Genomic DNA, 23,519 nt, shown 5'->3' with positions numbered 1-23,519 from the left:
GTAGATGGTCTATGACCTGCTTCATGCTTCTGCAAAGCAGGACACGGAGGTGTCCACTCGTTGCTTACTGTAGCTCTGAAACTGGGCACCCTAACCAAGCTTCCGTTTCGGGGCAAGCTCTTGTTCGGGGAGGATTTGGAGTGTTTAGTTAAGGATCTTGGGAACTTGTCCCATCGTTGGCCCAAAGATCGGCCTAAGCCAACTTCCCGCTCTTCCCAGGCTTGCTCCAGTTATTGGAACGCCAGTCGCTTACATACCTGGTCATCCTTTGACCTCCTCCAGGTCCTGGTTTCAGCAGCAACATCCTTCCCTTTGTTCAGATTTAGCCCCGGGAGGGATGCCCTCTTGCCTTTCTAATGCCTTGTGTTCCTCCCAAAAGGTGTCTCTGGTCCCTTCTTGGCGGTTCAGATAGGCCATTTGCCCAAATTTTATGAGGAGTGGACCCAGATTAGGATGGACCAGTGGGTCCTGGACAACATTCGAGGGGACTACAAGCTGGGGTTTTCCTCCCCTCTTGCAGTTTTTTTTCTTTGAGTCCCTGTGCAGCGTGTTTCGAAAGAGATGGGACGTTTGTGACACCCTAAGGGGTCTCTTGCATCTCGGGGTGGTGGTTCCTGTGCCTCCAGGGGAGGAAGGCTGTGGCAAGTATTCCATCTATTTCGTGCTCCCCAAGAAGGAGGACTTATTCTGTATCTCAAGCTTGTGAACAAGGCCCTATAGGTGTCTCATTTCCAAATGAAGATTTCCATTCCGTAATTGCCTCTGTCCAGCAGGGAAGTTCCTCAGCACTCTGGATCTCAAGCTTACTTTCACATTTGGGTTCCACATCAGCATTTTCTTCACTTGCGATCTTGGGGCATTATTTCCAGTTCTGCACCATGCTGTTCGGTCTCTTCATGACTCCCAGAAGCTTTTCCAAGGTAAAGGTGGTGGTGACTGCAGACCTTTGGTGAAGGGGCATCAGGGTGCATCCTTATCTGAATGACTGTATGATTCCTTCCAGCCAGCGTGGAGGTCACCTGCTCCTTCAGTCTTTTGGTTGGCTGATCAACCTCTCCAAGAGCCGGTTGGTTCCTTCTCAGTCCCTAGAGTATCTCAGGATTTGTTTCGACACTTCGGTCGGCAAGGTGTTTCTTCCCTCCTCCAAGATTTTGAAGTTGTAGTCCCAGATTCGTCACCTGCTGTCCCTTCCCCACCGCAGGTTCCGGGATCCATGGCAACGCTGGATGTGGTGCCCTGGGCGCTGTGCTTCCTTCTCGCTGAAAGAGAATTAGCAGGTTAGGACTAATTTCTCCACATCTAGCTTTTCTCCCCCAATTCTATTCTATCTAGGAACTTTACAGAAACAAAATAGATTTATAAATGGTCCCAAAATTAAGATTCATATAAATGAGTCTTTAACATCTTCCTAAACAACAAATATGAAGATTGTAGTTTCATATTCAAAGGTAACGTATTCCAAAGTCTAGTCCTTTGAAAGGGAAATGAACCTTCAGTAATTTTATTTTTCGTTGCTGGATATCCTAATTTTAGTGTTACTACTACTACTATTTAGCATTTCTATAGCGCTACAAGGCATACGCAGCGCTGCACAAACATAGAAGAAAGACAGTCCCTGCTCAAAGAGCTTACAATCTAATAGTTTGGATAGTAATACAGATTTCTCCTTGAAGAAGGAATCATCAGCAAATCCACCAAAATTGGCATTTGCCCCAGAAAGGGCTTTAAAAATTAAGCATATATCTTAAATCTAATACGCTGGTCAACAAGTAACCAGTGCAGTTCCCTCAAAATGGGTGAAACATTATCAAACCAACTACACCAAAGATCAATCTGGCAGCTATATTTTGTAATAACTGTAGTTGATTTTCTCAATTTACAATTAACCTGAGAATATAATGAATTACAATAATCCAGATGAGGAAGGAGAATAGCCTGTGTGAAAGTTCTGAAGTGTTCTTTTTGTAAGGAAGATCTAATGGCTCTTAATTGAGCTTTAAAAAGAATTTCATCTCCTACTCAATGCACTAACCTGCTGCTCAAATGAAAGGGTAGAATCCAAAATGACTCCCAAAATTCTGGGGGAAAACCCTCAAAATTTCGCCTGAATCCAAGACCTCAGAACAATTTGAAATATTCTCACCAAACCAAAAGAAACTTAGTCTTTTGTTTATTCAGACTTTTAAAAAAAATGCCTGTTTTGTCCAGTTATCAATGTAGGAAATATAATGCTTAATGGTACTGAAGGTGCTGGGCAAATAAGAAATATATCATCTGCATACGATAATATTGTAATTCCTTCATCAGAAAAAAATATACCCCAAAAAACTTAAGACATTAAAAAGCAAAGGAGACAACAGGGAGTCCTGAGGCACCCTACAACCTGGCATCAATTAGATGATTTCTCTGTATGACCTTGAACACTATATGATCTACTTTCTCAAAAAAATTTCAAGCTAATATAGCACATTCCCTGACAGATCTAATTCTGATAGCTTAAACAAAAGTATAGAATGATAGCAAAGGCAGCTGAAATATCTAACTGCAATAACACAGCAGATTGTCTTTTGACTCAGAAAATTCCTGATCTTGGTTATAAGAACAAGAAGCAATGATTCAGTACTACTTCTTGATCTAAAACCATGTTGTTTCAATCCAACTCTGATCACCCAGTCAAAGAAATTAGATTTGTTTGACAAGATCTGCCTCTAATCAAATTATGTTGCCCCGGGTCTAGAGAATGACACAGGGACAAACTTTGTCCCCAAGTAATTCTCTACTTTGAAGGCTGTTTTATGAATTGGACAGCTATTTATGTTCGAGTGATACAGACGATGTTTTCATTTTTTGGTAAAACAAGCAAAAAGTGTTGACTGGAACTGGCAAAATTTGCATGGGGATCCTGTGCATTCCTGCTACTAGCACATCTTCTGAGAAGACATTTTCTGTTGCAGGAAGGACTGTGGAAGACAGGAGAGCTAGACTGAATCCTGAGATTGATGATGAATTATTATTCATCCGCAGATTAAAAAATCATAATAGTGCTTCGAAGGGCATATAGAACAGGTTGTATTTTGTACCCCTGGAGGTTTTAACAGAATGTTTAGGGTTCCTTGGGGTAGTAGAAGTCATCTGTTGTTGGGGTTGGAAAGATAGAGGGTGGTGGTGAGGAGGGAGGGTTATTGTAGTTGCTTATTGTTTATAAATCTACAAATAGAAAACAGTAGTTGCATAGAATATTCCTTTTTATACATTAATAAAAAGATTTAAATATAAAATCATAAATTTTGAGGCTTTTTGCGTAAAATGGAGGCAGTTCATGCAAATAGATGTCATGCATATTCATTGGGGGAATCCTAAAATCCCAACTGGGTTGCAACTCTTGAGGACCAACATTGAGAACCCCTGCCTTAGGGCTTTCTAGGGGCCCTTTGATTGAGCTGTCGGAGGGAGACCCTATCCTCGTGTGTTTCATAGGGCTCCCAAAGCATTTTCTGCTTCATAAAACTCTCTACCGCATAGAGCCAGTGGAGTCTGTGATCCCAGATGTATTCCTCTGGAAGGACTCCGTGGAGAGTCCCATTTTCGAGCCCCAGTCCCATGCCGGGGGGAATCTTTAGACTGCACAGTCTTCAACTGTTAGGTTCTTTGGCAGTGATGCCTTGAGCATAGGCCCACATATGCCCCTTTCCTTGTCATCAACAGCAGATGAATCCATTAACTGATGGGTTGTATCTGCCTACCAGCAGGTGGAGATAGAGAACACTGAAAGCACACGGTGTTCTAGGACGCCCAACCCCCTGTGCCTTCAGTATAACTCTATCTCCCAGCAGGTGTGGACGTCGCTTCTCAGCTCCTGGATTTCTGCCTGGGGTGGCTCCTGTGCTTTGCCAGTAGAGCAGGGGGTGTTGTGGCTGGTGGTGCCCACTTTAAAGGCATACTTGGTTTTCCCTGTCCCTGCCTTACCCCATTCCCCCTCCTCCTGGAGTTCCTCTGTGGCTGCCTGCCTCTAACTTTCCTCACAGTAAAAAATAAAAAAGAGAGGCTTTTTCCAGAGCTCCTGGTTTGGTGCAGCTTGACCGAAGTTCGTTTGACTCGGTCTCCTGAGGTGAGAGTAGTGCCCAGCTCCTCCGGAGAGGTTCCTGCTGACAGCGGTCTGTGCGGGGTAAGTTTTGGCGCGAAGGCGCCGTTTTGTTTTCTGTATTTGATGGCTGCTGAAGGGGTTAAGCGCTGCTCCCACTGTGGGAAACACAGATCAGCAGCGGGGCTTTGCAGCACATGCTGCCTTGATGCTAATGCGGACACGAGCATGGCGGGCGATAATTTTTCCCGCCCGACAGAGTTGGCAGCGGGCACCATCTTGGAGATGCCGCGTGACTCGACCCTCGCGGTTGCGGAGGGGTCTGAGTGCAGGGGGACGCCTCGTTTTGAGGTTTCTAGAAGAGCTATTGCCTTACCTTCCCCCAATGTGGGGGCGGATGAGCAGGGTGAGTTTTTCTCCCCTGAATTTGTGCTACTGATGCATAAGGCTTTTATGTTAAAAAGAGCACTGCCTGAGGCTCCTGACAATTCCTTTCGGACTGGGTTGCCTCCAGTTCTTGATAGCCCAGCGTCTGCTGGAGACTTTATTTCTTCCCCCGAGCTTTTGGCTGATGCTAAGCGTAGACGAGTGAATACCCCGTCTGAGGGGGACTCTTCACCCTGTTCTCCCCCGTGGTCTAGTTTCGGGGAGTCAGGGGTCTGGCAGGCCCTCATGGACTGATAATCCAGATGAGGGTGGCTGCTTGCCACAGGAGTTGGATGACCCTAAAGCGGTTCGGATTTTCCACCGCGACGAGCTGCCAGCTCTCATTTCTGATGTCTTACAGGCCCTTTGTATTGAAAATCCTGACGAGGGCGTTGCCTCTTCTAGTAATCCTCGGATGGCTAGTACTAAGAAGCCTTCTCTGGCTTTTCCCGTGCATGCTTCCATCCAAGAGCTTATTTCAGCTCAGTGGTCTGACCTTGATGGTCCCTTGAAGGTGGCAGGGCTATGTGTCACCTTTATCCTCTGAGTGAAATTCAGTTGGCCCTCTTTGGGATGCCTAAAGTGGATGCGTTAGTCACGGCTGTGACTAAAAAGACTACTCTCCCAGTGGAGGGAGGGGTCGCTTTGAAAGATATGCAGGACCGGCGGCTGGAATCCGCGCTAAAGCAGTCCTTTGAAATTTCGGGCCTGTCCTTATGGGCGGCTATTTGCAGTTCCTATGCAGCCCGGGCCTGCTTTTCCTGGTTGCAGCAGGCGGTTGAGCAGCCCGCCGATGGAGTGGGTTCCCTCGCTGAGGTCGGCTCGCGTATGGAGTCTGCCCTCTTTTTTGGTTGATGCCCTTTATGATCTGGTCAGAGCTTCAGCTCAGCAGATGTCTGTGGCGGTTGCTGCCCGCCGCCTTCTTTGGCTCTGGCATTGTGCGGCTAACATGGCCTCTAAACAAAGGCTGGTGAGGTTACCCTTTCAGGGCCTTCTTTTATTTGGGGAGGATTTGGAGAAGATTGTTAAGGACCTAGGGGACTCTTGTCCCAACGGTTGCCTGAGGATAGGCCGAGGCCTTCTTCCAAAAGTCCTTCTTTTCCCTCCTCTTCCAGGCCACGTTTTCGCGAACTCGCAGGTATCACCCGGGGTGCTCTGTGGAGTTTGGTCAACGTACCCGTTTCCAGCAGAGTTACTCCTTTCGTTTGGACAAACGTGCTGCAGTGTCTGGGCAACGTCCAGGAGTTCAGGGGCGTCCTTCACAGTGATGGGGTGCTGGTCCACTCATCGGTTTCTGCAGTAGGGGGTCGTGTCTCTCTCTTTCTCGAGGAGTGGACCGAGATTACTTCGGATCAGTGGGTTCTGGACCTGATCAGAGAAGGCTACAGACTAGAATTCGCTGCCCCGGTGGGAGACTCGTTTTTTGGAGTCCCGATGCGGTGCGGGCGGCAGTAAACAAGACCTTGCAGGTGTTGCTGAAGCTCAGAGCGGTGGTTCCGGTTCCTCACGCCGAACGCGGCTGCAGTCGCTACTCCATCTATTTTGTGGTGCCTCGAAGATCATTCAGACCTATCCTTGACTTACGTCAACGAGGCCTTAGGAGTGCGACACTTCCGTATGGAAACCCTGCGCTCCGTCACGTCTCTGGACCTCAAGGAAGTGTATTTGCATATTCCCATCTGGCCGCCGCATCAGCGGTTTCTCCGATTTGCGGTATTGAGCCAACATTTCCAGTTTCACACCTTACCTTTTGGCCTGGCAACTGCCCCTCGGACCTTTTCCACGGTGATGGTAGTGGTGGCTGCCTTTCTCAGGCAAGAGGGTATCAGAGTTCACCCTTATCTCGACGACTGGCTCATCAGAGCGGATTCGGCAGACAAAAGCCGACTTGCCACAGCCAGAATTGTTACAGTTCTTCAGACTCTGGGCTGGGTAGTCAATATGCTCAAAAGTCAACTGACCCCCTCTCATTCTCTCGAGTATTTGGGGATCCGGTTCAACATGGCTTCAGGGTGTCTGGTGATAATGGATGCCAGCCTTTCGGGCTGGGGAGCTCATTGCTGGGGACGCTTTGCTCAGGGTCTGTGGTCCACCGCGGAAACGGGATGGTCCATCAATCGCTTGGAACTGAGAGCGATATTCCAGGCTCTGCTGGCCTTCCACAGGACGCTGAAGGGTCTTCCTGTCCGAGTTCTGTCGGACAACACGACAGCGGTGGCCCACATCAGTCGTCAGGGCGGCACTGTGCAGGGCCCTGGCTGCGGAGGTGTCTCAAATCTGCGACTGGGCCGAGTGCCACCTAGAGCTGCTGTCCACGGCTCACATATCCGGTCAGAGCAACGTAGTAGCCGATTTCCTCAGCAGACATCAAATCGACCCGGCAGAATGGGAACTGGCAGAAGAAGTTTTTCTTCATTTTTGTTCCAAATGGGGGACTTCAGGCTTGGACATCATGGCGTCAAGCGTAAATGCCAAAGTCCCTCGCTTTTTCAGCAGGAGAGATCCTCGCTCGGCGGGGTTGGATGCCCTGGCTCAACCTTGGCTCTCGGGCCTCCTGTATGTGTTCCCTCCTTGGCCCTTGATAGGGCAAGTACTACTTCGGATTCGCCTGCACCGAGGATTGGTGATTCTCATCGCCCCGGTTTGGCAAAGGCGTCCGTGGTACGCGGATCTCTGGCGAAAGCTGGTGGACGTGCCTCTTCCTTTGCCTCGGGTTCCGAACTTGTTAGTTTAGGGTCCGGTGACTATGGAAGATTCTTGCCGCTTTGGTCTTACGGCCTGGCTCTTGAGGGCGTAATTGAGGGACAATGGCTATTCTAATAAGGTCATTGCCACGCTCTTGCAGGCTCGCACGCGGTCTACCTCTGCGACTTATGCTTGGATCTGGCGCACTTTTGATGCATGGTGTACTACAAAGTCTATCTTGCCGACTCTGGCGACAGTCTCGCTTTTGCTTGGTTTGTTGCAGGACGGGCTACAAAAGGGCCTGGCCTACAATTCCCTTCGAGGTCAAGTGGCAGTGTTGGTCTGCTTCCGGGGGAAAGTCTCCAGCTTGTCCCTTGCTGCTCTTCCGGATATTGTCCGATTTCTCAAAGGGGCGCTTCGTCTCCGTCCTCCTTTGCGGTCGCCCTGTCCGGCTTGGAACCTGGGGCTTGTGTTGAAGGCGCTCCAGCGATCTACGTTTGAGTCCCTTAAATGGCAACGGGCTTCTGAGAAGGATGTGTCTCTCAAGACAGTTTTTTTTTAGTGACAATGACGTCGGCAAGAAGATTATCTGAGTTTCAGGCTCTTTCCTGTCGGGATCCTTTTCTACAGTTCTCGGAATCCGGGGTAACTTCGTACGGTGCCTTCCTTTCTGCCTAAGGTTGTTTCAGCTTTTCACCTGAACTAGCCCATTTTTCTTCCTTCCTTTTGTAAGGAGTTTCCGGACTCCTTTGGGTAACTGTGCCTTTTGGATATCCGCAGGGCTCTGTGGCAGTATCTGCAGATGTCAAATGAGTTTAGGAATTCTGATCATTTATTTGTTCTGTTGGCAGGTCCCCGACGGGGGTTTCCGGCATCTAAGGTCACTATAGCCCGCTGGCTTAAGGAACTCATTTTTTTCTGCTTTCAGGGCGGTCGCCGCCTGAAGCGTTTAAAGCGCACTCTGCGAGGGCAGTGTCCTCTTCGTGGGCTGAAACGGATGTATTTTCTCTTCAAGAGATCTGTCGTGCGGCTTACCTGAGCTTCTCAGCTCTCTTTTGTGGGGCATTACAGGCTGAATGTGGCAGCGTGGCAGGATGTGCATTTTGGAGCGCAAGTGCTTGCTCGCGGAGTTGCCTGTTCCCACCCTACTTAGGGAGTGCTTTAGTATATCCCATCAGTTAATGGATTCATCTGCTGTTGATGACAAGGAAGGGAAAATTAGGTTCTTACCTTGATAATTTTCTTTCCTTTAGTCACAGCAGATGAATCCATGATCCCTCCATGTCTGACTTTAGTTTTTGTACAGATGTTGCATACAGACATTGTGCCTCATCAGGATTACTTGAAGATAAGCTATCAGAGTTACTACATGCTTTTTTTATTGCAGGAGGTTGATAACGTCCCTCCTTTGTTTGGTTATTGCTCCGGTTCTGGGGCGTTTGTTCTCTGTGAGGAAAGTTTTTATGTTATTTTGCCTTTCTTATTCACTCTGCTTTGGAAATTTCATATACTGGGCAGAGGCGGCTGGGCGTCCAGGAACACCATGTGTTTTCAGTGTTCTCTATCTCCACCTGCTGGTAAGCGGATATAACCCATCAGTTAATGGATTCATCTGCTGTGACTAAAGGAAAGAAAATTATCAAGGTAAGAACCTAATTTTCCTGTGGATGTCATAGATTCCATACATTGTCTTTATTACAAGCCCAGTAAAATTTTACGTTTTATTCTTACATTGCAGCTTTTAGAATTGGTAAATATGTGTTAATATTACTATTTAAACACAATTGTTAGAATTGTTTAATATGTGGTGATGATATTATTTAAACACAATTGTTCTCTGCATGTAGTAGAATGGATTATAGAAGCATTATGAACTCTTGAAAAATATACATTTTAATTTGCATCATTAGACTCCTGTTGCCTTTCACACCTCTCATAATAGCCAGAGTGGGTGTTTGCCCTCCTTTTGAGTGTGTTACTTTATGCTGCTGGTGAACACAGCTGCCCTTCTTTCATAAGCACTAGTTTAATGTCTGTTTTGTTGTTGCCTACAACCTCGAAGAGATTTTGTTAAATAAAAGTTGAGTAGTGCTTTTTGTCTTTAACAGTTTGATTTGGTAAACTGAAACTACGGTTTAGAAATAGGACCTCCATTTTTTTTCCAATTGATGCTGAATACAAATTGCAGATAAAAGATTTTTTTCTTTGAAAGGGAAATGGGACTTGCAAAAACTACTGAAAGGTGGTATATCAACTACATTCAAAGCAGTTTACATGGTATATACAGGTACTTATTTGTGTTAAGTGACTTGCCCAGAGTCACAGGAGCTGTAGTGGGAATTGAACCCAGTTCCCCAGGATTAGTCCACTGCACCTAAACCACTGGGCTGCTACTTCTATTCCTAAATGGTGGCATAAAACATTAAAGCAGCATAAGCAGAGGTGCTCCCTGGAACAATGGAGTATTTTTCTCTACCTTCAGCAGGTGGTATCATGCTGACTGTGCTCTTGTCCCTGGCCTAGGTCCTCACTCTGCTGGCCGCTGCCTCACAGTGTGATCGAGCCTAATGGCTGCTCCCAGGTCACAGTCTCAGGACTACCTGATTTAACTCGAAGCTTGCCTCTGCAGCCCCGTCACACTTCTTAGTGCCACTGTGTGAGGCTTTGTCTCAGTCCTGTGGGGCCTTGCCTGTTCACCCTGTTTGGAGGTGTGCCCTATGGGCTCCCCCTGCAACTCCTGGGCTTTCCAAAAGTGCTTTCATCAACAGTACATATGCAGAAAAAAAAATTCAATGTGTCTATGTCTTGGGCTATTGCTATAGTAAAGACCTAAGTAAGGGAGTTTCCTCTAGGCGTACCCAGAGAAAGCTGGGGATGATAGGCTGGAGCCCCGGGCCTAGGTAGACTAAGGCAGTTGGGCAAGCCCTATCGTGTTGACCACGTGGTAGGGCTTTGCTGGCTGACACAAGCTGAATGGTCTGCAGAGCAGAGATACTGGATTAATGTTACAATGTGTAAATGTGGCTCCCTCATTCAGTCTCTCTCTTTCCCTCCCCCTTAAGCTGAAATGGATACTTTTCTCTGACAATGTGCACATTGGCAGTTAGGATCCTCCCTTCTCTCTCAGTTCACTCACAGGAAGAATAAATCCCTGTTTTTTTTTTTTTTCAATCCGTCCCATCCCGGGTCCCTCTGCGGGGGAGGAGTAGATGGCATGAATGGGCAGACTGGTTAGGCGATATGGTCTTTGCCGGCATTTTTTTGTGTTTCTAGAGGTCCCAGTAGTTTTTTTGCTCCAGAGCTTGACCCAGATGGTTATGCAGGCCATGCTCAGATCTCCTCTTGGTACGTAATCCTAGCCCTAACTCTAACCCCATCCTCGGTGGGTGGCCCCTTGGAGCCCCAAGGGGATCAGCGTGGGCCCCATTTGGGGGTCATGGTGCCATAGAATGGATCTGGTTATTCCAGAGAGTCTGGGTTTTTAGGAGGGAGCAGAGTAGGACTCAGTTTCTCTCGGGCTCCAAGGCCCCTATAGACTGGTTCCGAGGACCCTACCTGTCTGGAGCCTGTAGAAGAGCTGTCCCATGGGTTTCTAGCTCTTTTGTCATGAGGAGTTGTCTTATCTCTTGGACAATGTCATGGGGACTTTGACTATGCTTAAGTGTTCCGCAGCAGGCTTGTGGGGAACCTAAAGTATTTCCCACTCCTTAAGGCCCTCATCTGCATTATAATAATGGAGTGGGAATCCCTGGATAGTCCACGGGGTGACCAGGGCTCTTGATCATCTCTGTGCCTTCGCTGAAGAGGTTGAGAAATGCTGAGCCTTCCTGAAGGTGGACATCCTAGTTACGGCAGTCATGAAGGCGATGACTGTACCTGTCCAAGGGGGCTTGGCCGTTAGGAAGGTCTGAAAGGAATGTAGAACAGCAGCTGCACCTGGCATTTTTGGTGGGGCCCCAGCATTCGGGCTGCTATTTGTGGCACACAGCTCCATGCTGCATTGGTTTCAGCTTTTGTAGGGGACCCCGGAGATTTCTCACTTGGAGTGGGATGTCCTGTGTGGCTTCCCAATCAGTGTCAGCATCGAGGATCACTGTGGGTTGTGTAATTGCCACTGGATGTGAATGCAGTTTCCAAGAAGCTTTTGAGTCTGCCACCCTTTAGAGGACATTTGCTCTTTGATGACTTCGAGAAGTTGATGAAGGATGTGGAGGAGGTGTGACTGTCCATCTCCCTGAGCTGAGGCAAGGGTGCACAGCATGGGAGTGGGCTGCTTCAAGTCAGCTTGGTGTCCAGCCCAGACAGGGGCAGATTAAGTACTTAAAGCAGGGGTCCTTTCAGGGCCCCATGCAAGCTGAACCTTCAGGTCCCTCAGGTGGATCCTCAACTGCTCGCCTGCCTAATGAGGGTGCGCCGAGCCCCTCATTGTTTCTGGTGGGAGGCAGACTCTCTTCTGCAACGAGGTGGTCGAGAGGGGTACTCCATGGAGTGCGCCTGTCCAGTTCTAGTACCTTCATGTCATCTCCCTGCAGCTTGGCTCTAAAGCGTCAGGCTGTTGCTATTACCCTTCTGTATCTCTGTGATATATGAGCAGTGGAACCTGTTCTGCTGGCGGTACGCAGCCTGGACAGATACTCCATCTATTTCATGGTACTGAAAAAGCATGTTTCCTTTCACCCCATCCTGGACATCAAGGGAGTAGATGCTTGTCTGCGAGTCTAGCGCTTCCAGATGGAAGCGTTTTACTCAGTCATTGCTTCTGTATTTTGAATTCATTCCCGCCTGGATAACTGACTGATTCAGACTGACCTGGCTTCAGAGGCCAGTTTGGCTACCTTACAGGTCATTTTCCTATGGGAATCCCTGGACTGGGTAGTGAATTGGCCCAAGAGGAGTCTGGTCTGACACAATTAGAGGGATGGTTTTTCCTCTGGAGGAGCAGGCAGAGACATTTGGCTGCAATTGCACTGGTTGTGCAATCTCCCGGATCCCATGGTTCGGGATTACTTGCAGCTCTTGGGCTTCGTTTCTACTAGGCTGGAGATGGTGCTTGAGCAAGGGCTCATATGCGCCCTCTGCAGCAGGCTCTGTTGTCCTGATGGGCATTGGTCTCGCAGGTCTTCCATTGACCTCTGGTGCCAAGGTGCAGCTCAGTGTAGACTAGCGGGACAGGCTGGTTCAGCTGTTAAGTGGATTCCCCGCAGTGAGTATTGGATCCTCATGAATGCAGGTCTCCTTGGTTGGGGAGCCTGCTGTCAGGGTCAGGGAGCTCAGGGCATCTGGTCACGCCAGAAATTGTCCTTGTCCATAAATTGCCTGGAGTCCCGGGTGGTCCACCTAGCTCTGCAGGAGTTTCAGCTGCTCCTCGAGGGGGGGAAATTGTCAGAATAATGTCCAACACTGCAACAGCTATGGTGTACTTGTTTGTTGATTAAAATATTTGTTTCCCCTCTGTTTTTCCTTGAACAGGATACAGAGGCTAACAATATTTAAAAATGAGCAAGATAAAGGGAAAAGAGTACCAATTTTTTTTTTTTTTTGGGGGGGGGGGGGGGGGACGGACGGACATTGACATATATGAAACTAAGGGACACAATCACACAGGTATTTACAAAGGAGTCACAACTGTACCGTCTCTTATATGTTTCAATATAACCAATATTGTAGCCTAGCTTCATGACAAAACACATAATTATTCTTAATATTTATTTATGACATTTATATCCCACAATATTCCCACCCATGGGCAGGCTCAATGTGGCGTACAGTAATTAATAAGCAAACAATAGTACAAAGTACAGTAGACAAGGTCACAAGTGGGAGAAAGAAATAACTGGTAAATGTTTAATTATATGACTTTCATATGTTTGATGTTTTTATTGAATGTAAGCCACATTGAACCTGAGTTTGGGCTAATGTGGGATACAAATCTTATAAAGAAATACAATAGAAGGGCCTATAACCACACAATCCTATACCCACTGGTGGTTGAGCAAGTGCAGGTCCCACTGGCTTTAGGTCACAGTAGCTAATGGACCAAAAGCACGTTCATAAACAAGTAGGGTGGCGCCAGGAGTCAGGCAGTGGTCCTGGAGGCAGTGTGTCTCTGTTGGTACATAAGTAATGCCACACTGGGAAAAGACCAAGGATCCATCGAGCCCAGCATCCTGTCCACGACAGCGGCCAAGGGCACCTGGCAAGCTTCCCAAACGTACAAACATTCTATACATGTTATTCCTGGAATTGTGGATTTTCCCAAGTCCATTGGTGGGGGGAGAGAGCAGAGACCCATCTACAGGTCCACATTGCGGGCAAGGATAAGATACAGACAAAAGTTGTTGCTCCTTCCTGGATCCATGAAGATGGGAGCTGGGGCAGCAGGTCTTTCAGTTCATTCTGGATCATCGTGGCCCCCCTCAATTTGACTTGATGGCATCCAGGATTAACTCTTGAATCGGTGGAGGGAGCTGACCTCCTGGGGGATAGATGCCTTGGTTTAACCTTGACTGTGAGAGGAGGCCCTCTACATCTTCCCTCCGATAGACTGTTTCTTGCGCGGGATTCCTCATCATCCTTATCTTGTCCTGCTGATGGCGCAAGACTGGCCTCACAGGCTGTGATATGCAGTTTTCTGGTGCCTCCTGGTGGAGGATCCCCTTCTATTGCTCAGGGGCTGGGGTTTGCTCCGGCAAGGGCTGGTAGCCATGTACTACCCAGATTCCTTCTGGCTTGTAGTTTGACCATTGGGAGGAGACCTTTGGAGTTTCGTGAGGTCTCCTCCATGTTGGCCTCTATGCTGCTGCACTCCAGGAAGACCTCTAGGTCCCTGGTTTGTGTCATGATCTCAGAGTTCTTGAATCCTGATACGGAGAGCAGTTCCTGTCTACATAGAGGGCCCAGATTTCCGATAATTTTGGGGTTTTGCACCTACGTCTGAATCAGAGGCTGGCTTTGAGCTCCCAGAGGGTCCAGGTAGCAACTCTAGCCAGTTTTTGTAGGAAGGTGAAGGGTATTTCTGTAGTTTTGCAAGAGAGGTGGCTTATTCCCTGAAGGCAGTGTCTCATCTGTGCCCTCTGCTATGCCCTTCTTCCCTTTGTGGTACCTCAGTCTGGTGCGTTGCCCTCCATTTGAGCATCTGTGCTCTGTTTTCACCAAGAACCTTACTATCAGGGTAGTGTTCTGATAGCTATCACCTCTCCTCATAGAATGTCTGTGCTGGAGGCACTATTTTACCAGAACCTAAATCTGTCCTTCATGGAAGACTTAGGTCCCTGTGTATGGCCCCCTCCTTTCTACCGAAAGTGATGTCTCCATTCCATTTAAATCAGGTCTGCTTGACCTCCTTTTTGGCGGAAGGTTCAGCTCCTGGGGATTGGAAGATCCATGAGCCAGATGTCCAGAGGATTCTGCTCCAGTACATGAGGGAGACAAATGAATTTCTTCTGTCCACTTCTTTGTGCTTTCCATGGCCTTTAGAAGGGCCAGGCAGCCCCCATTGTGAGGTGGATCAAAACACCTGTTGAGTCTGCCTACATCGGCAAGAATTGTCCAGTGCCTCAATGACTTCATGGCTCACTGTACCTGGGCTCAAGCTATATTGCCTGTGTGGGGCTCGGGCAGTGGCTCATGAAGATATTTGCAGGGTGGTAACTTTGGTTGCCACTCCACTCCTTTGCTAAGCACTACAGGTTGGACAACTTGGAAAGAGACCACTTGGACTTTGAAGCCTGGTCTTTCTTTGCCCAATAGACTATGTTCCATTTGTGCAGAACAGTGGAGCTGATGCTAAGAAAGGAGGAGAAATTGTCTTACTGGATAATTTTCTTTTAGTCAGTGACACCCTTCTTCTACTTTGTGATTGGCAGCCATACAGGGTTCCTGTGATATGGCTAAATCCTCGTATATCCAGGGTAGCGAGAGCCACTCTTTGGTAGTTTGCTCGCTTGGTTATCATTGCAGCTGTAGTGGTTGATGAGGCATGGGTGCTTTACAAAGGGACCTTCTGCTACTTGGGCAGATGCATACTGGATTGTTCCAGGGAGCAACTCTGCTTATCAGAGGTATAGCCAGAGGAAGCAGACTTTTGTAAAGTAGGTGCTGGTCAGTGTTGACCAGGTGGCAATGCTGATGGTGTCACTCGGGTGTGGTTGCTGTGGCCGGCAATGATAAACACAGGCTGCTTCTGCTGTGTTCCACCTACAAGGAAGCAGGAAGTTACCACAGGAGGTGTGACTTAGCAGAAGTCCAGGGACCTGCGGGAGCAGGCAATCTGTCTTCTTTAACTTCAAGTAAAAATATTCAGATTGTGACCAGGAACAGCACACATACTTCTTCCACTGCTTGACGCTTTGTTCAAGTCAGATGGGTTTTTGTTTGTGTGATGACTACAGGATATGGAGACTGTTAGTTCTGAGCATTTTTTATATTTTTGACCCCAGAGTCTACTTTCAAATAGGACTGCCTCCAAATAGTTAATTAAATAACACAAAACCCAGCAAAAAGACACCCAAAGCTATACAAAAAAACTTAAAACACCATAGGAGCCCTAATCCATCTATGAAAAGACAGTGCTGTAAATATTACACTGGACCCTAGAGCACCAATATACCTGCCACTGGGAAATTGGAACAAGCTGGACTGTTACAGATTCTTACACAGATACTACATGCTAGCAGAATCCTTCACCTCAGTTGTACATGTAGAATATGGACATATCCTAACCTGATACAAAATAGGGCACCACAAAAAAAACATGCAAACTGAAAGAGATGCCCCCCCCCTCACACAAACACGCCCCAAAAATCTAAACTTGATATGCAGGGCAAAATTGGTAAAAGAAACAAATGTATTGTACCCTGTACTTTGCAAACTAAAAATAGAAAAAAAATGTTCATTTCACAAAGCAGACAATCTCAGTCCTTGTATTGCAGATTTTTTTTTCTTTTCTACCTTTTGTTGTCTGGGAATTTACATTTTTTAATTAGGTTGTTCCAAGGCCATCTTCCACTTTCCATGTGTCTGTAATCTCCCAAATTCTTTTCCAGATTGGCCTTTTCATTTATTCTCTCTCCACTTGCCTGCCTTTCCTTCTCTACATCTGTGTGGCACTGACCTTTTGTTTTGTATGCACCCCCACCCCCGAAACACACTCATTTTTCTCTTCATTTATATCTACTCATTTTATTTTTCTCTCACCTTCTAGTCCTTTATCTCCTTTTCATTTCTTATCTACGTACTGACTTTTCCTATCTCATTCCCTCTTCAGCACTCCCATTACCTCTCTCACTCCCTCATTCATATCCTCTTAACTCTCATCTACCCTCTACTGCCTCTTGTCTGCTCACCAGCCTTGGCGCCATCCGTGTCTTTCCTTCCTTCCTTTGCCTCCAGGCCATCTCTGTCCCTCTCCCCTTCCCAGATTTCTGGCCCCGGAAGCATTCTCTACTGTGTCCTGCTTCTTCTGACAAGACGTCCAGTGCCTGCATAGATGGAACATAGTAGAGGGAGCACTTCAGGGCAAGCCAGAGGCAGTTTGCTTTATTTGCTGACATTGTCAGCAGCTATAGAAACACTGAACAACTGCCAAGGAGGAGAAAGGGAGGACGAGAGAGATGCCGGACTGCACAGGACAGGGGAAAGAGTGAAAAATATGCAACCCAGTAACGATGCCTGTGGTACATAGGTGCCATTTTCTTTGAAATTCATTTGGGGAGCGACTGCTTTCCTTGTGCCTCCCTCCCCGCTATACGTCTGCTGGTAGGAAGGGATTGCACTCATTTGTGCAAAGAAAAAATTATCTTCCTTTACCTTTCCAGAATGTATAATGGGGGGGGGGGGGGGGGGGGGGTGGCAGAATAGAATTCAGATTTTGCATGTGCTACCTTTTGATTAAGAATCTCGGGTGATTTTCTAAAATTATACAGATATCTGAAACAAAGTTGTAATTCCCATATTCTGAAAAAGAAAAAAATTGTTAGTCAGTTTCTCTTGTTTTTCCCCCATCACACTTATGTCTACTGGTTGATGAAGGGCATCATAAAAGAGAAGAGACATCCAAGTCCTGCAGACAGTTTTTTTTTTTTTCATGTAAACTTAACCCTTTTTCTGAAGACAAAATTGCTTTACAAAGAAGCTCTGTGGTGTTTGTAAACCTTTAAGGACCTTCCTCTGCAGCAGACTAGAATAAGTTGGCCCCTTGTTGCTTTCTAGGGATTTGTGGCAAAAGAAACATCAGATACCAAGTCTGTCATTGTATTCCTGTTTTCCGGTATGCATCTCTGTGCTGAATGCATTTGTAAAATCCTTTTTTCCAGCCTGCTACATCGCATGATAGCGCTGCTATAAAAGTAAATATACAGTAAGAGTTAAAAACTTTACTGTGTAATAGACTAGAATGTAGATTTCAAGTGTCAGAATGATTGGAGATGGAGGAAAGACCAGAGTGTGGATTTCTTGAGCTGCGTTTTTTTTGTTGTTGTTTTGATGATTTTTCTTTGTGGCTTTGGCCTATAATGCAAGTCTGCTGAAGCATAGTCTAGCATTTATGTTGGAAAGAGAGTTTTCTCTTGCAATGTTAGTGATTGGATGGATGCTAGAAATGATAAAATATTGTAAGTAGGTTCTTTAAGCTTTATCTCTTCATCTCCCGTTCCCTTCAACTGCTCGCCCTCACCGAAACCTGGCTCTCCCCTGACGACTCTGCCTCAGTCGCTGCCCTATTCCATGGAGGTTATCTGTTCTCCCATTCTCCCCGCCCAGTCGGCCGCGGTGGCGGCGTCGGGTTACTACTTTCGCCCTCCTGCAGTTTTCAACCTCACCTTCTACCTCAGTCTCACTGCTTCTCATCCTTTGAATTTCACTCTATCCGTCTATTCTACCCGATGCCACTCAGAGTTGCAGTCATATACCGACCCCCCCCCCCCCCCCCCAACAAGTCCCTCCCCTCTTTCCTCACCGACTTTCACGCATGGCTCTCTGTCTTTCTTGAGCCCTCATCCCCATCCCTCATTCTTGGAAATTTTAACATACACACCGATAACCCATCCGACACATACGCTTCTCAGTTCCTCACTCTAACATCCTCCTTCAACCTCCAGTTGAGCTCCACCACCCCTACTCACCAATCTGGCCACTGTCTTGATCTCGTCCTCTCCTTTACCTGCTCACCCTCCAATTTCTGCACCTCAACTCTTCCTCTCTCTGACCATCACCTGATCACCTTCACACTTCATCACCCTCCCCCTCAGTCCCGCCCTATATTAACTACTACTTCCAGGAATCTCCAGGCTGTCGACCCTCCCACTTTTATCTTCTAGTATCTCTGATCTCCTCCCTTCCATCTTGTCCTCCAAGTCTGTTGACAAGGCCGTCTCCACTTACAATGCCACTCTCTCCTCTGCACTGGATGCCCTTGCACTAGCCATCTCCCGACCCACTAGGCGTACTAATCCCCAGCCCTGGCTGACCCCTTGCACCCGCTACCTTCGTTCCTGCGCCCGATCGGCTGAACGCCTCTGGAGGAAATCTCGCACCCATACTGATTTCATTCACTACAAATTCATGCTATCCTCCTTCCAGTCCTCCCTATTCCTCGCCAAACAGGACTATTACACTCAATTGACTAATTCCCTCAGCTCTAACCCTCGTCGTCTCTTCGCCACCCTCAACTCCCTCCTCAAAGTGCCCTCCGCTCCCACCCCCCCCCCTCACTCTCTCCTCAATCACTGGCTGACTACTTCCGTGACTAGGTGCAGAAGATCAACCTCGAATTCACCACCAAACCATCTCCTCCTCTTCACCCTATAGCCCACTCCCTCAACCAACCTAACCATGCCTCCTTCTCCTTTCCTGAGATCACCGAAGAGGAAACCGCCCATCTTCTTTCCTTCTCGAAATGCACCACCTGCTCCTTGGATCCCATCCCCACCTACTTACTTAACACCATCTCTCCTACTGTCACCCCCCCCCCCCCCCCCATCTGTCATATCCTCAACCTCTCTCTCTCCACTGCAACTGTCCCTGACACCTTCAAGCACGCTGTAGTCACACCTCTGCTCAAAAAATCATCACTTGACCCTACCTGTCCCTCCAACTACCGCCCCATTTCCCTCCTACCCTTCCTTTCCAAGATACTTGAATGCCGTTCATAGCTGCTGCCTCGATTTTCTCTCCTCTCATGCCATCCTCGATCCGCTTCAATCCGGCTTTCGCCCCCTACACTCGACAGAAACGGCACTATCTAAGGTCTGCAATGACCTGTTCCTTGCCAAATCCAAAGGTCACTACTCCATCCTCATCCTCCTCGACCTATCTGCTGGTTTTGACACTGTCAATCACAACTTACTTCTCGCCACACTGTCCTCTTTTGGGTTCCAGGGCTCTGTCCTCTCCTGGTTCTCCTCTTATCTCTCCCACCGCACCTTCAGAGTACACTCTCATGGCTCTTCCTCCACCCCCATCCCGCTCTCTGTTGGAGTTCCTCAAGGATCTGTACTTGGACCCCTTCTTTTTTCAATCTACACCTCTTCCCTGGGCTCGCTGATCTCATCTCATGGTTTCCAGTACCATCTTTATGCTGATGATACCCAGCTTTACCTCTCCACACCTGACATCACTGCGGAAACCCAGGCCAAAGTATCGGCCTGCTTGTCCGACATTGCTGCCTGGATGTCCAACCGCCACCTGAAGCTGAACATGGCCAAGACCGAACTTATTGTCTTCCCACCCAAACCCTCTTCTCCTCTCCCTCCACTCTCTATCTCAGTTGACAACACCCTCATCGTCCCCGTCTCATCTGCCCGCAACCTTGGTGTCATCTTCGACTCCTCCCTCTCTGCGCATATCCAGCAGATAGCCAAGACCTGTTGCTTCTTCTTTTACAACATTAGCAAAATTCGCCCTTTCCTCTCTGAGCACACCACCCGTACTCTCATCCACTCTCTCATTACTTCTCGCCTCGACTACTGCAACCTACTCCTCACTGGCCTCCCACTTTGCCACCTATCCCCCCTTCAGTCCGTTCAGAACTCTGCTGCACATCTTATCTTCCGCCTGGACCGATATACTCACATCTCCCCTCTCCTCAAATCACTTCACTGGCTTCCGATCAGGTACCGGATACAGTTCAAGCTTCTCCTCCTAACCTACAAATGCACTCGATCTGCAGCCCCTCCCTACCGTCATCTCCCCTTACGTTCCTACACGTAACCTCCGCTCTCAAGGCAAATCCCTCCTTTCAGTACCCTTCTCCACCACCGCCAATTCGACTCCGCCCTTTCTGCCTCGCCTCACCCCATGCCTGGAATAATCTCCCTGAGCCCATACGCCAGGCCCCTTCCCTGCTCATCTTCAAATTCCTGCTAAAAGCCCATCTCTTCAATGTCGCCTTCGGCACCTAACCACTATTCAAGAAATCTAGACTACCCCAGCTTGTCATTTCGTCCTTTAGATTGTAAGCTCCTTTGAGCAGGGACTGCCCCCCCCCCCCCTTTTTTTGTTAAATTGTAAAGCGCTGCGTAACCCTAGTAGCGCTATAGAAATGTCAAGTAGTAGTAGTATTTTCACATACTTATTCTCATGGCAATTTAACACAGTACTCTTGATACAAATGTATTGTTTAAGTGCTTTTAACTCTGTTCTTTAAGTCTGAACAGCAGTCCTTATAGAATCTAAAGATAGAAAAGCACTATAGGTGGTAGTAGTAGTAGTACATACTAGAGCAGGAACATTTTTAGGGCTGCAAATAGGCTATTTTAGTTGCTATGGTGATGCATATAAAATTAGTTTTAAGGATGTTTATTTTACTGCCAATCAAGTTAAGTATAGTTAATGGCAGTTGAAATATTACTTTTGCATTCTCTTTACTGTTATGAATGGAAAATAATCTTAAAGTATATATGGAATTGCTTAGTTTCAGCCAACAGCTAGTACCAAAATTAAACCACCTATACATTTTATCGTAGCCTAGTGAGCATTAAGGCATTTGGGCTGTGGAGAAAGTGCTAATCCCACAGTGGTCTCCAAGAAGTTCTAAACAGAATGCGTGTCTCAGCATTGATACATTGGGGCTGTCTTTTGATTTGATGTCTGATCTGTTAATGGTGTTCCATTAAGGTATAAATTTTAGATTTTTGAACTGGTGTTTAGAAGGAGAGCTTTATTCATGAAATGAATGGGTTTCTCATTGCAGTCAAGATCTGTCAACAGGCCAGCTTTTCATATCATCTCAAATGAATTTGAATGCCCACTGTCTCCATTGTAAGCAAATCTTTCATTCATAGTCATCAGCAATATCATGAAAATTTGGCCTGTTGTCCACCCTCGAAGACTGAACATGGACATGTCTGATTTAGGTAAAATGGAACAGGTTAGACTGGATGTGGGATCCATTAAATTAAAATTAGCTCATTACTCTTAGATATGTGATCCTGCATGCTAGCACATGGGTTTCTACAAGCAGTGATCTCTGTATCACTTATTGTGAAATTTCTCAGAGCAAATTGAGTAGCACTCCATTGAAAAGCTGTTTCAAGAGGCAACTATTAGCTGTGCAATCATAAATTTGTGGAAAAACAAGATTTTATTCTTGTGTGTTAGGTTAATGGACCAGATGGTGTCCTGCAGAATGGAGCAGTGGATGATGTAGCCAAAGCTAGCCAGTTGCTGGCAGAGCTTAACTTTGAAGAAGATGAAGAAGATACTTACTATACCAAGGACCTTCCTTTACATGCTTGCAGGTAGGAAATGAATGCAAAATAAATCTCCAGCACCTGTTGGCACCTTGTTAATTACTACATCTCATATACTTATAACTTGTGGAGTAGCATCACCATTCGTTTGTTTTGTTTGCAACCTGTGCTGTCTGCTACTCTAAGCTGTACACAAAATTAACATGCATAATAAAATCCATGAGTTGCCAAGATCTACTCAAGAAGGTGTGACCATTTTTTTTGTATTGGTATAAAATACTGTAATTTACTTTAGGAAGTACATATTGTTTCAGAAACTGTTTTTAATCTCTCTAGTTTACAATGCTAATAGGATTGATTTCTTATGCTACTGCAAGACCCAAACCACTAACAGTTTCCATAGTGTCCCACAGATCAATCCAGTGACAAGTGGGTTATGTCCCTCTACCAGCAGGTGGAGATGAGAACTTTCAAGGTTTACTATATGTGGACATGTGCAGCCACCTCAACCTGTGTGTTCTCTCTATCTTAGGAGGTGGATAGACATTTCCTTGTCATCAAGCAGATGAAGCCATTACGTATGGGTTGTGTCCATCAACCAGCAGGGGGAGATAGAGAGCACTCAACTTTTCACATGGCCAGCCAGCTCCACTGCCTCTTCAGTATTCTCTATCTCCCCAAGCAGGGTGGCTGCAGCTTCTTCGAGCTCCATCAAAAATCTGCCTGGGGGTGGCTCCTGGCTTGCCAGTTGTTAGCCGGGGTGTTAGAGGCTATAGCAGCTTCACTTTGAAGGCACATAGGTTAGCCCTTTCCCTGCCTTACTCATGCGCCCGTGTATGTGGACATAGCTTGCTTTTCCCTGTCCTTTCCCACTCAGTGGATGCAGGCACATTGGTTCGCCTTTCCCTGCCTTTCCCACTCATCTGAGCCTCCGGAGTTCTTATTACCTCTGCTTTCCTCAGTGTTTAAAAAAAAAAAAAAAAAAATGGAACAGAGGTTTTCCTTTGATTCTTCTATGGGACTGGAGTTATGATACTCGGTCCGGTGAGGTAAGAGTGTTTTCTAACTCCTCCGGGGTGGGCCCGCGATCGGGGCGTTTTTGGCGCGAAACCGCTATTTTGAATTTTCACGCCGTTTTCGGCGATGGCTGCAGAGAATGTAAAGCGCTGTTCCCGGTGTGGCAAGCGCAAATCAGCAGCGTGGCTCTGTAAATTGTGCTGTACTGGCGAGCGATGATTCTTCCCGCTCAGAGCTGGCAGCGGACGCCATTTTGAATTCTCCGATGGTGCGGCCTCCGTAGAGACGGAGAGCCCTGAGCCCCGGGGGGGGGGGGGGGAGGACCTCGAACTGAGGCTACTCAGGGAGCGGCTAGCCCCGGACGGGATCTGGGTGCCCAGTGCGAGTTTTTCTCCCCTGATTTTGTGTTGTTATTGCATAAAGCATACATGCTGAAAAGAGCTCTCACTCAAGGGTCGTCTGAGGCCCCTTCTATTGTTCCCGCCCCCCCCCCCCCCCCCCCCCCCCCCCCCCCCGTGGTTGGGCTGTGAGGATTCGGAGAGTTCTGGCAGGCCTTCGTGGTCTGAGGAGCCAGAGTCAGGTGCAGAATTACCACAGGATCTGGATGATCCCTCCGCGGTGAG

The 23,519-nt window shown here is 47.3% G+C and overlaps 1 protein-coding gene across 1 annotated transcript in view; it reads left to right on the top strand.

Annotated features, from left to right (window-relative positions):
• The window catches only part of UPF1 (UPF1 RNA helicase and ATPase), a 193,461-nt gene that overhangs the window by 12,363 nt on the left and 157,579 nt on the right, over positions 1-23,519 (top strand). Inside the window, exon 2 of the mRNA XM_030217505.1 lies at positions 21,788-21,927. Coding sequence (XP_030073365.1) covers positions 21,788-21,927 — 140 coding nt within the window. The remainder of the gene's footprint in view (positions 1-21,787; positions 21,928-23,519) is intronic.

The sequence above is a fragment of the Microcaecilia unicolor genome, chromosome 11, assembly GCF_901765095.1.
Source record: "Microcaecilia unicolor chromosome 11, aMicUni1.1, whole genome shotgun sequence".
Taxonomy (NCBI): domain Eukaryota; kingdom Metazoa; phylum Chordata; class Amphibia; order Gymnophiona; family Siphonopidae; genus Microcaecilia; species Microcaecilia unicolor.
This window is presented reverse-complemented; position numbering and strand designations above follow the sequence as displayed.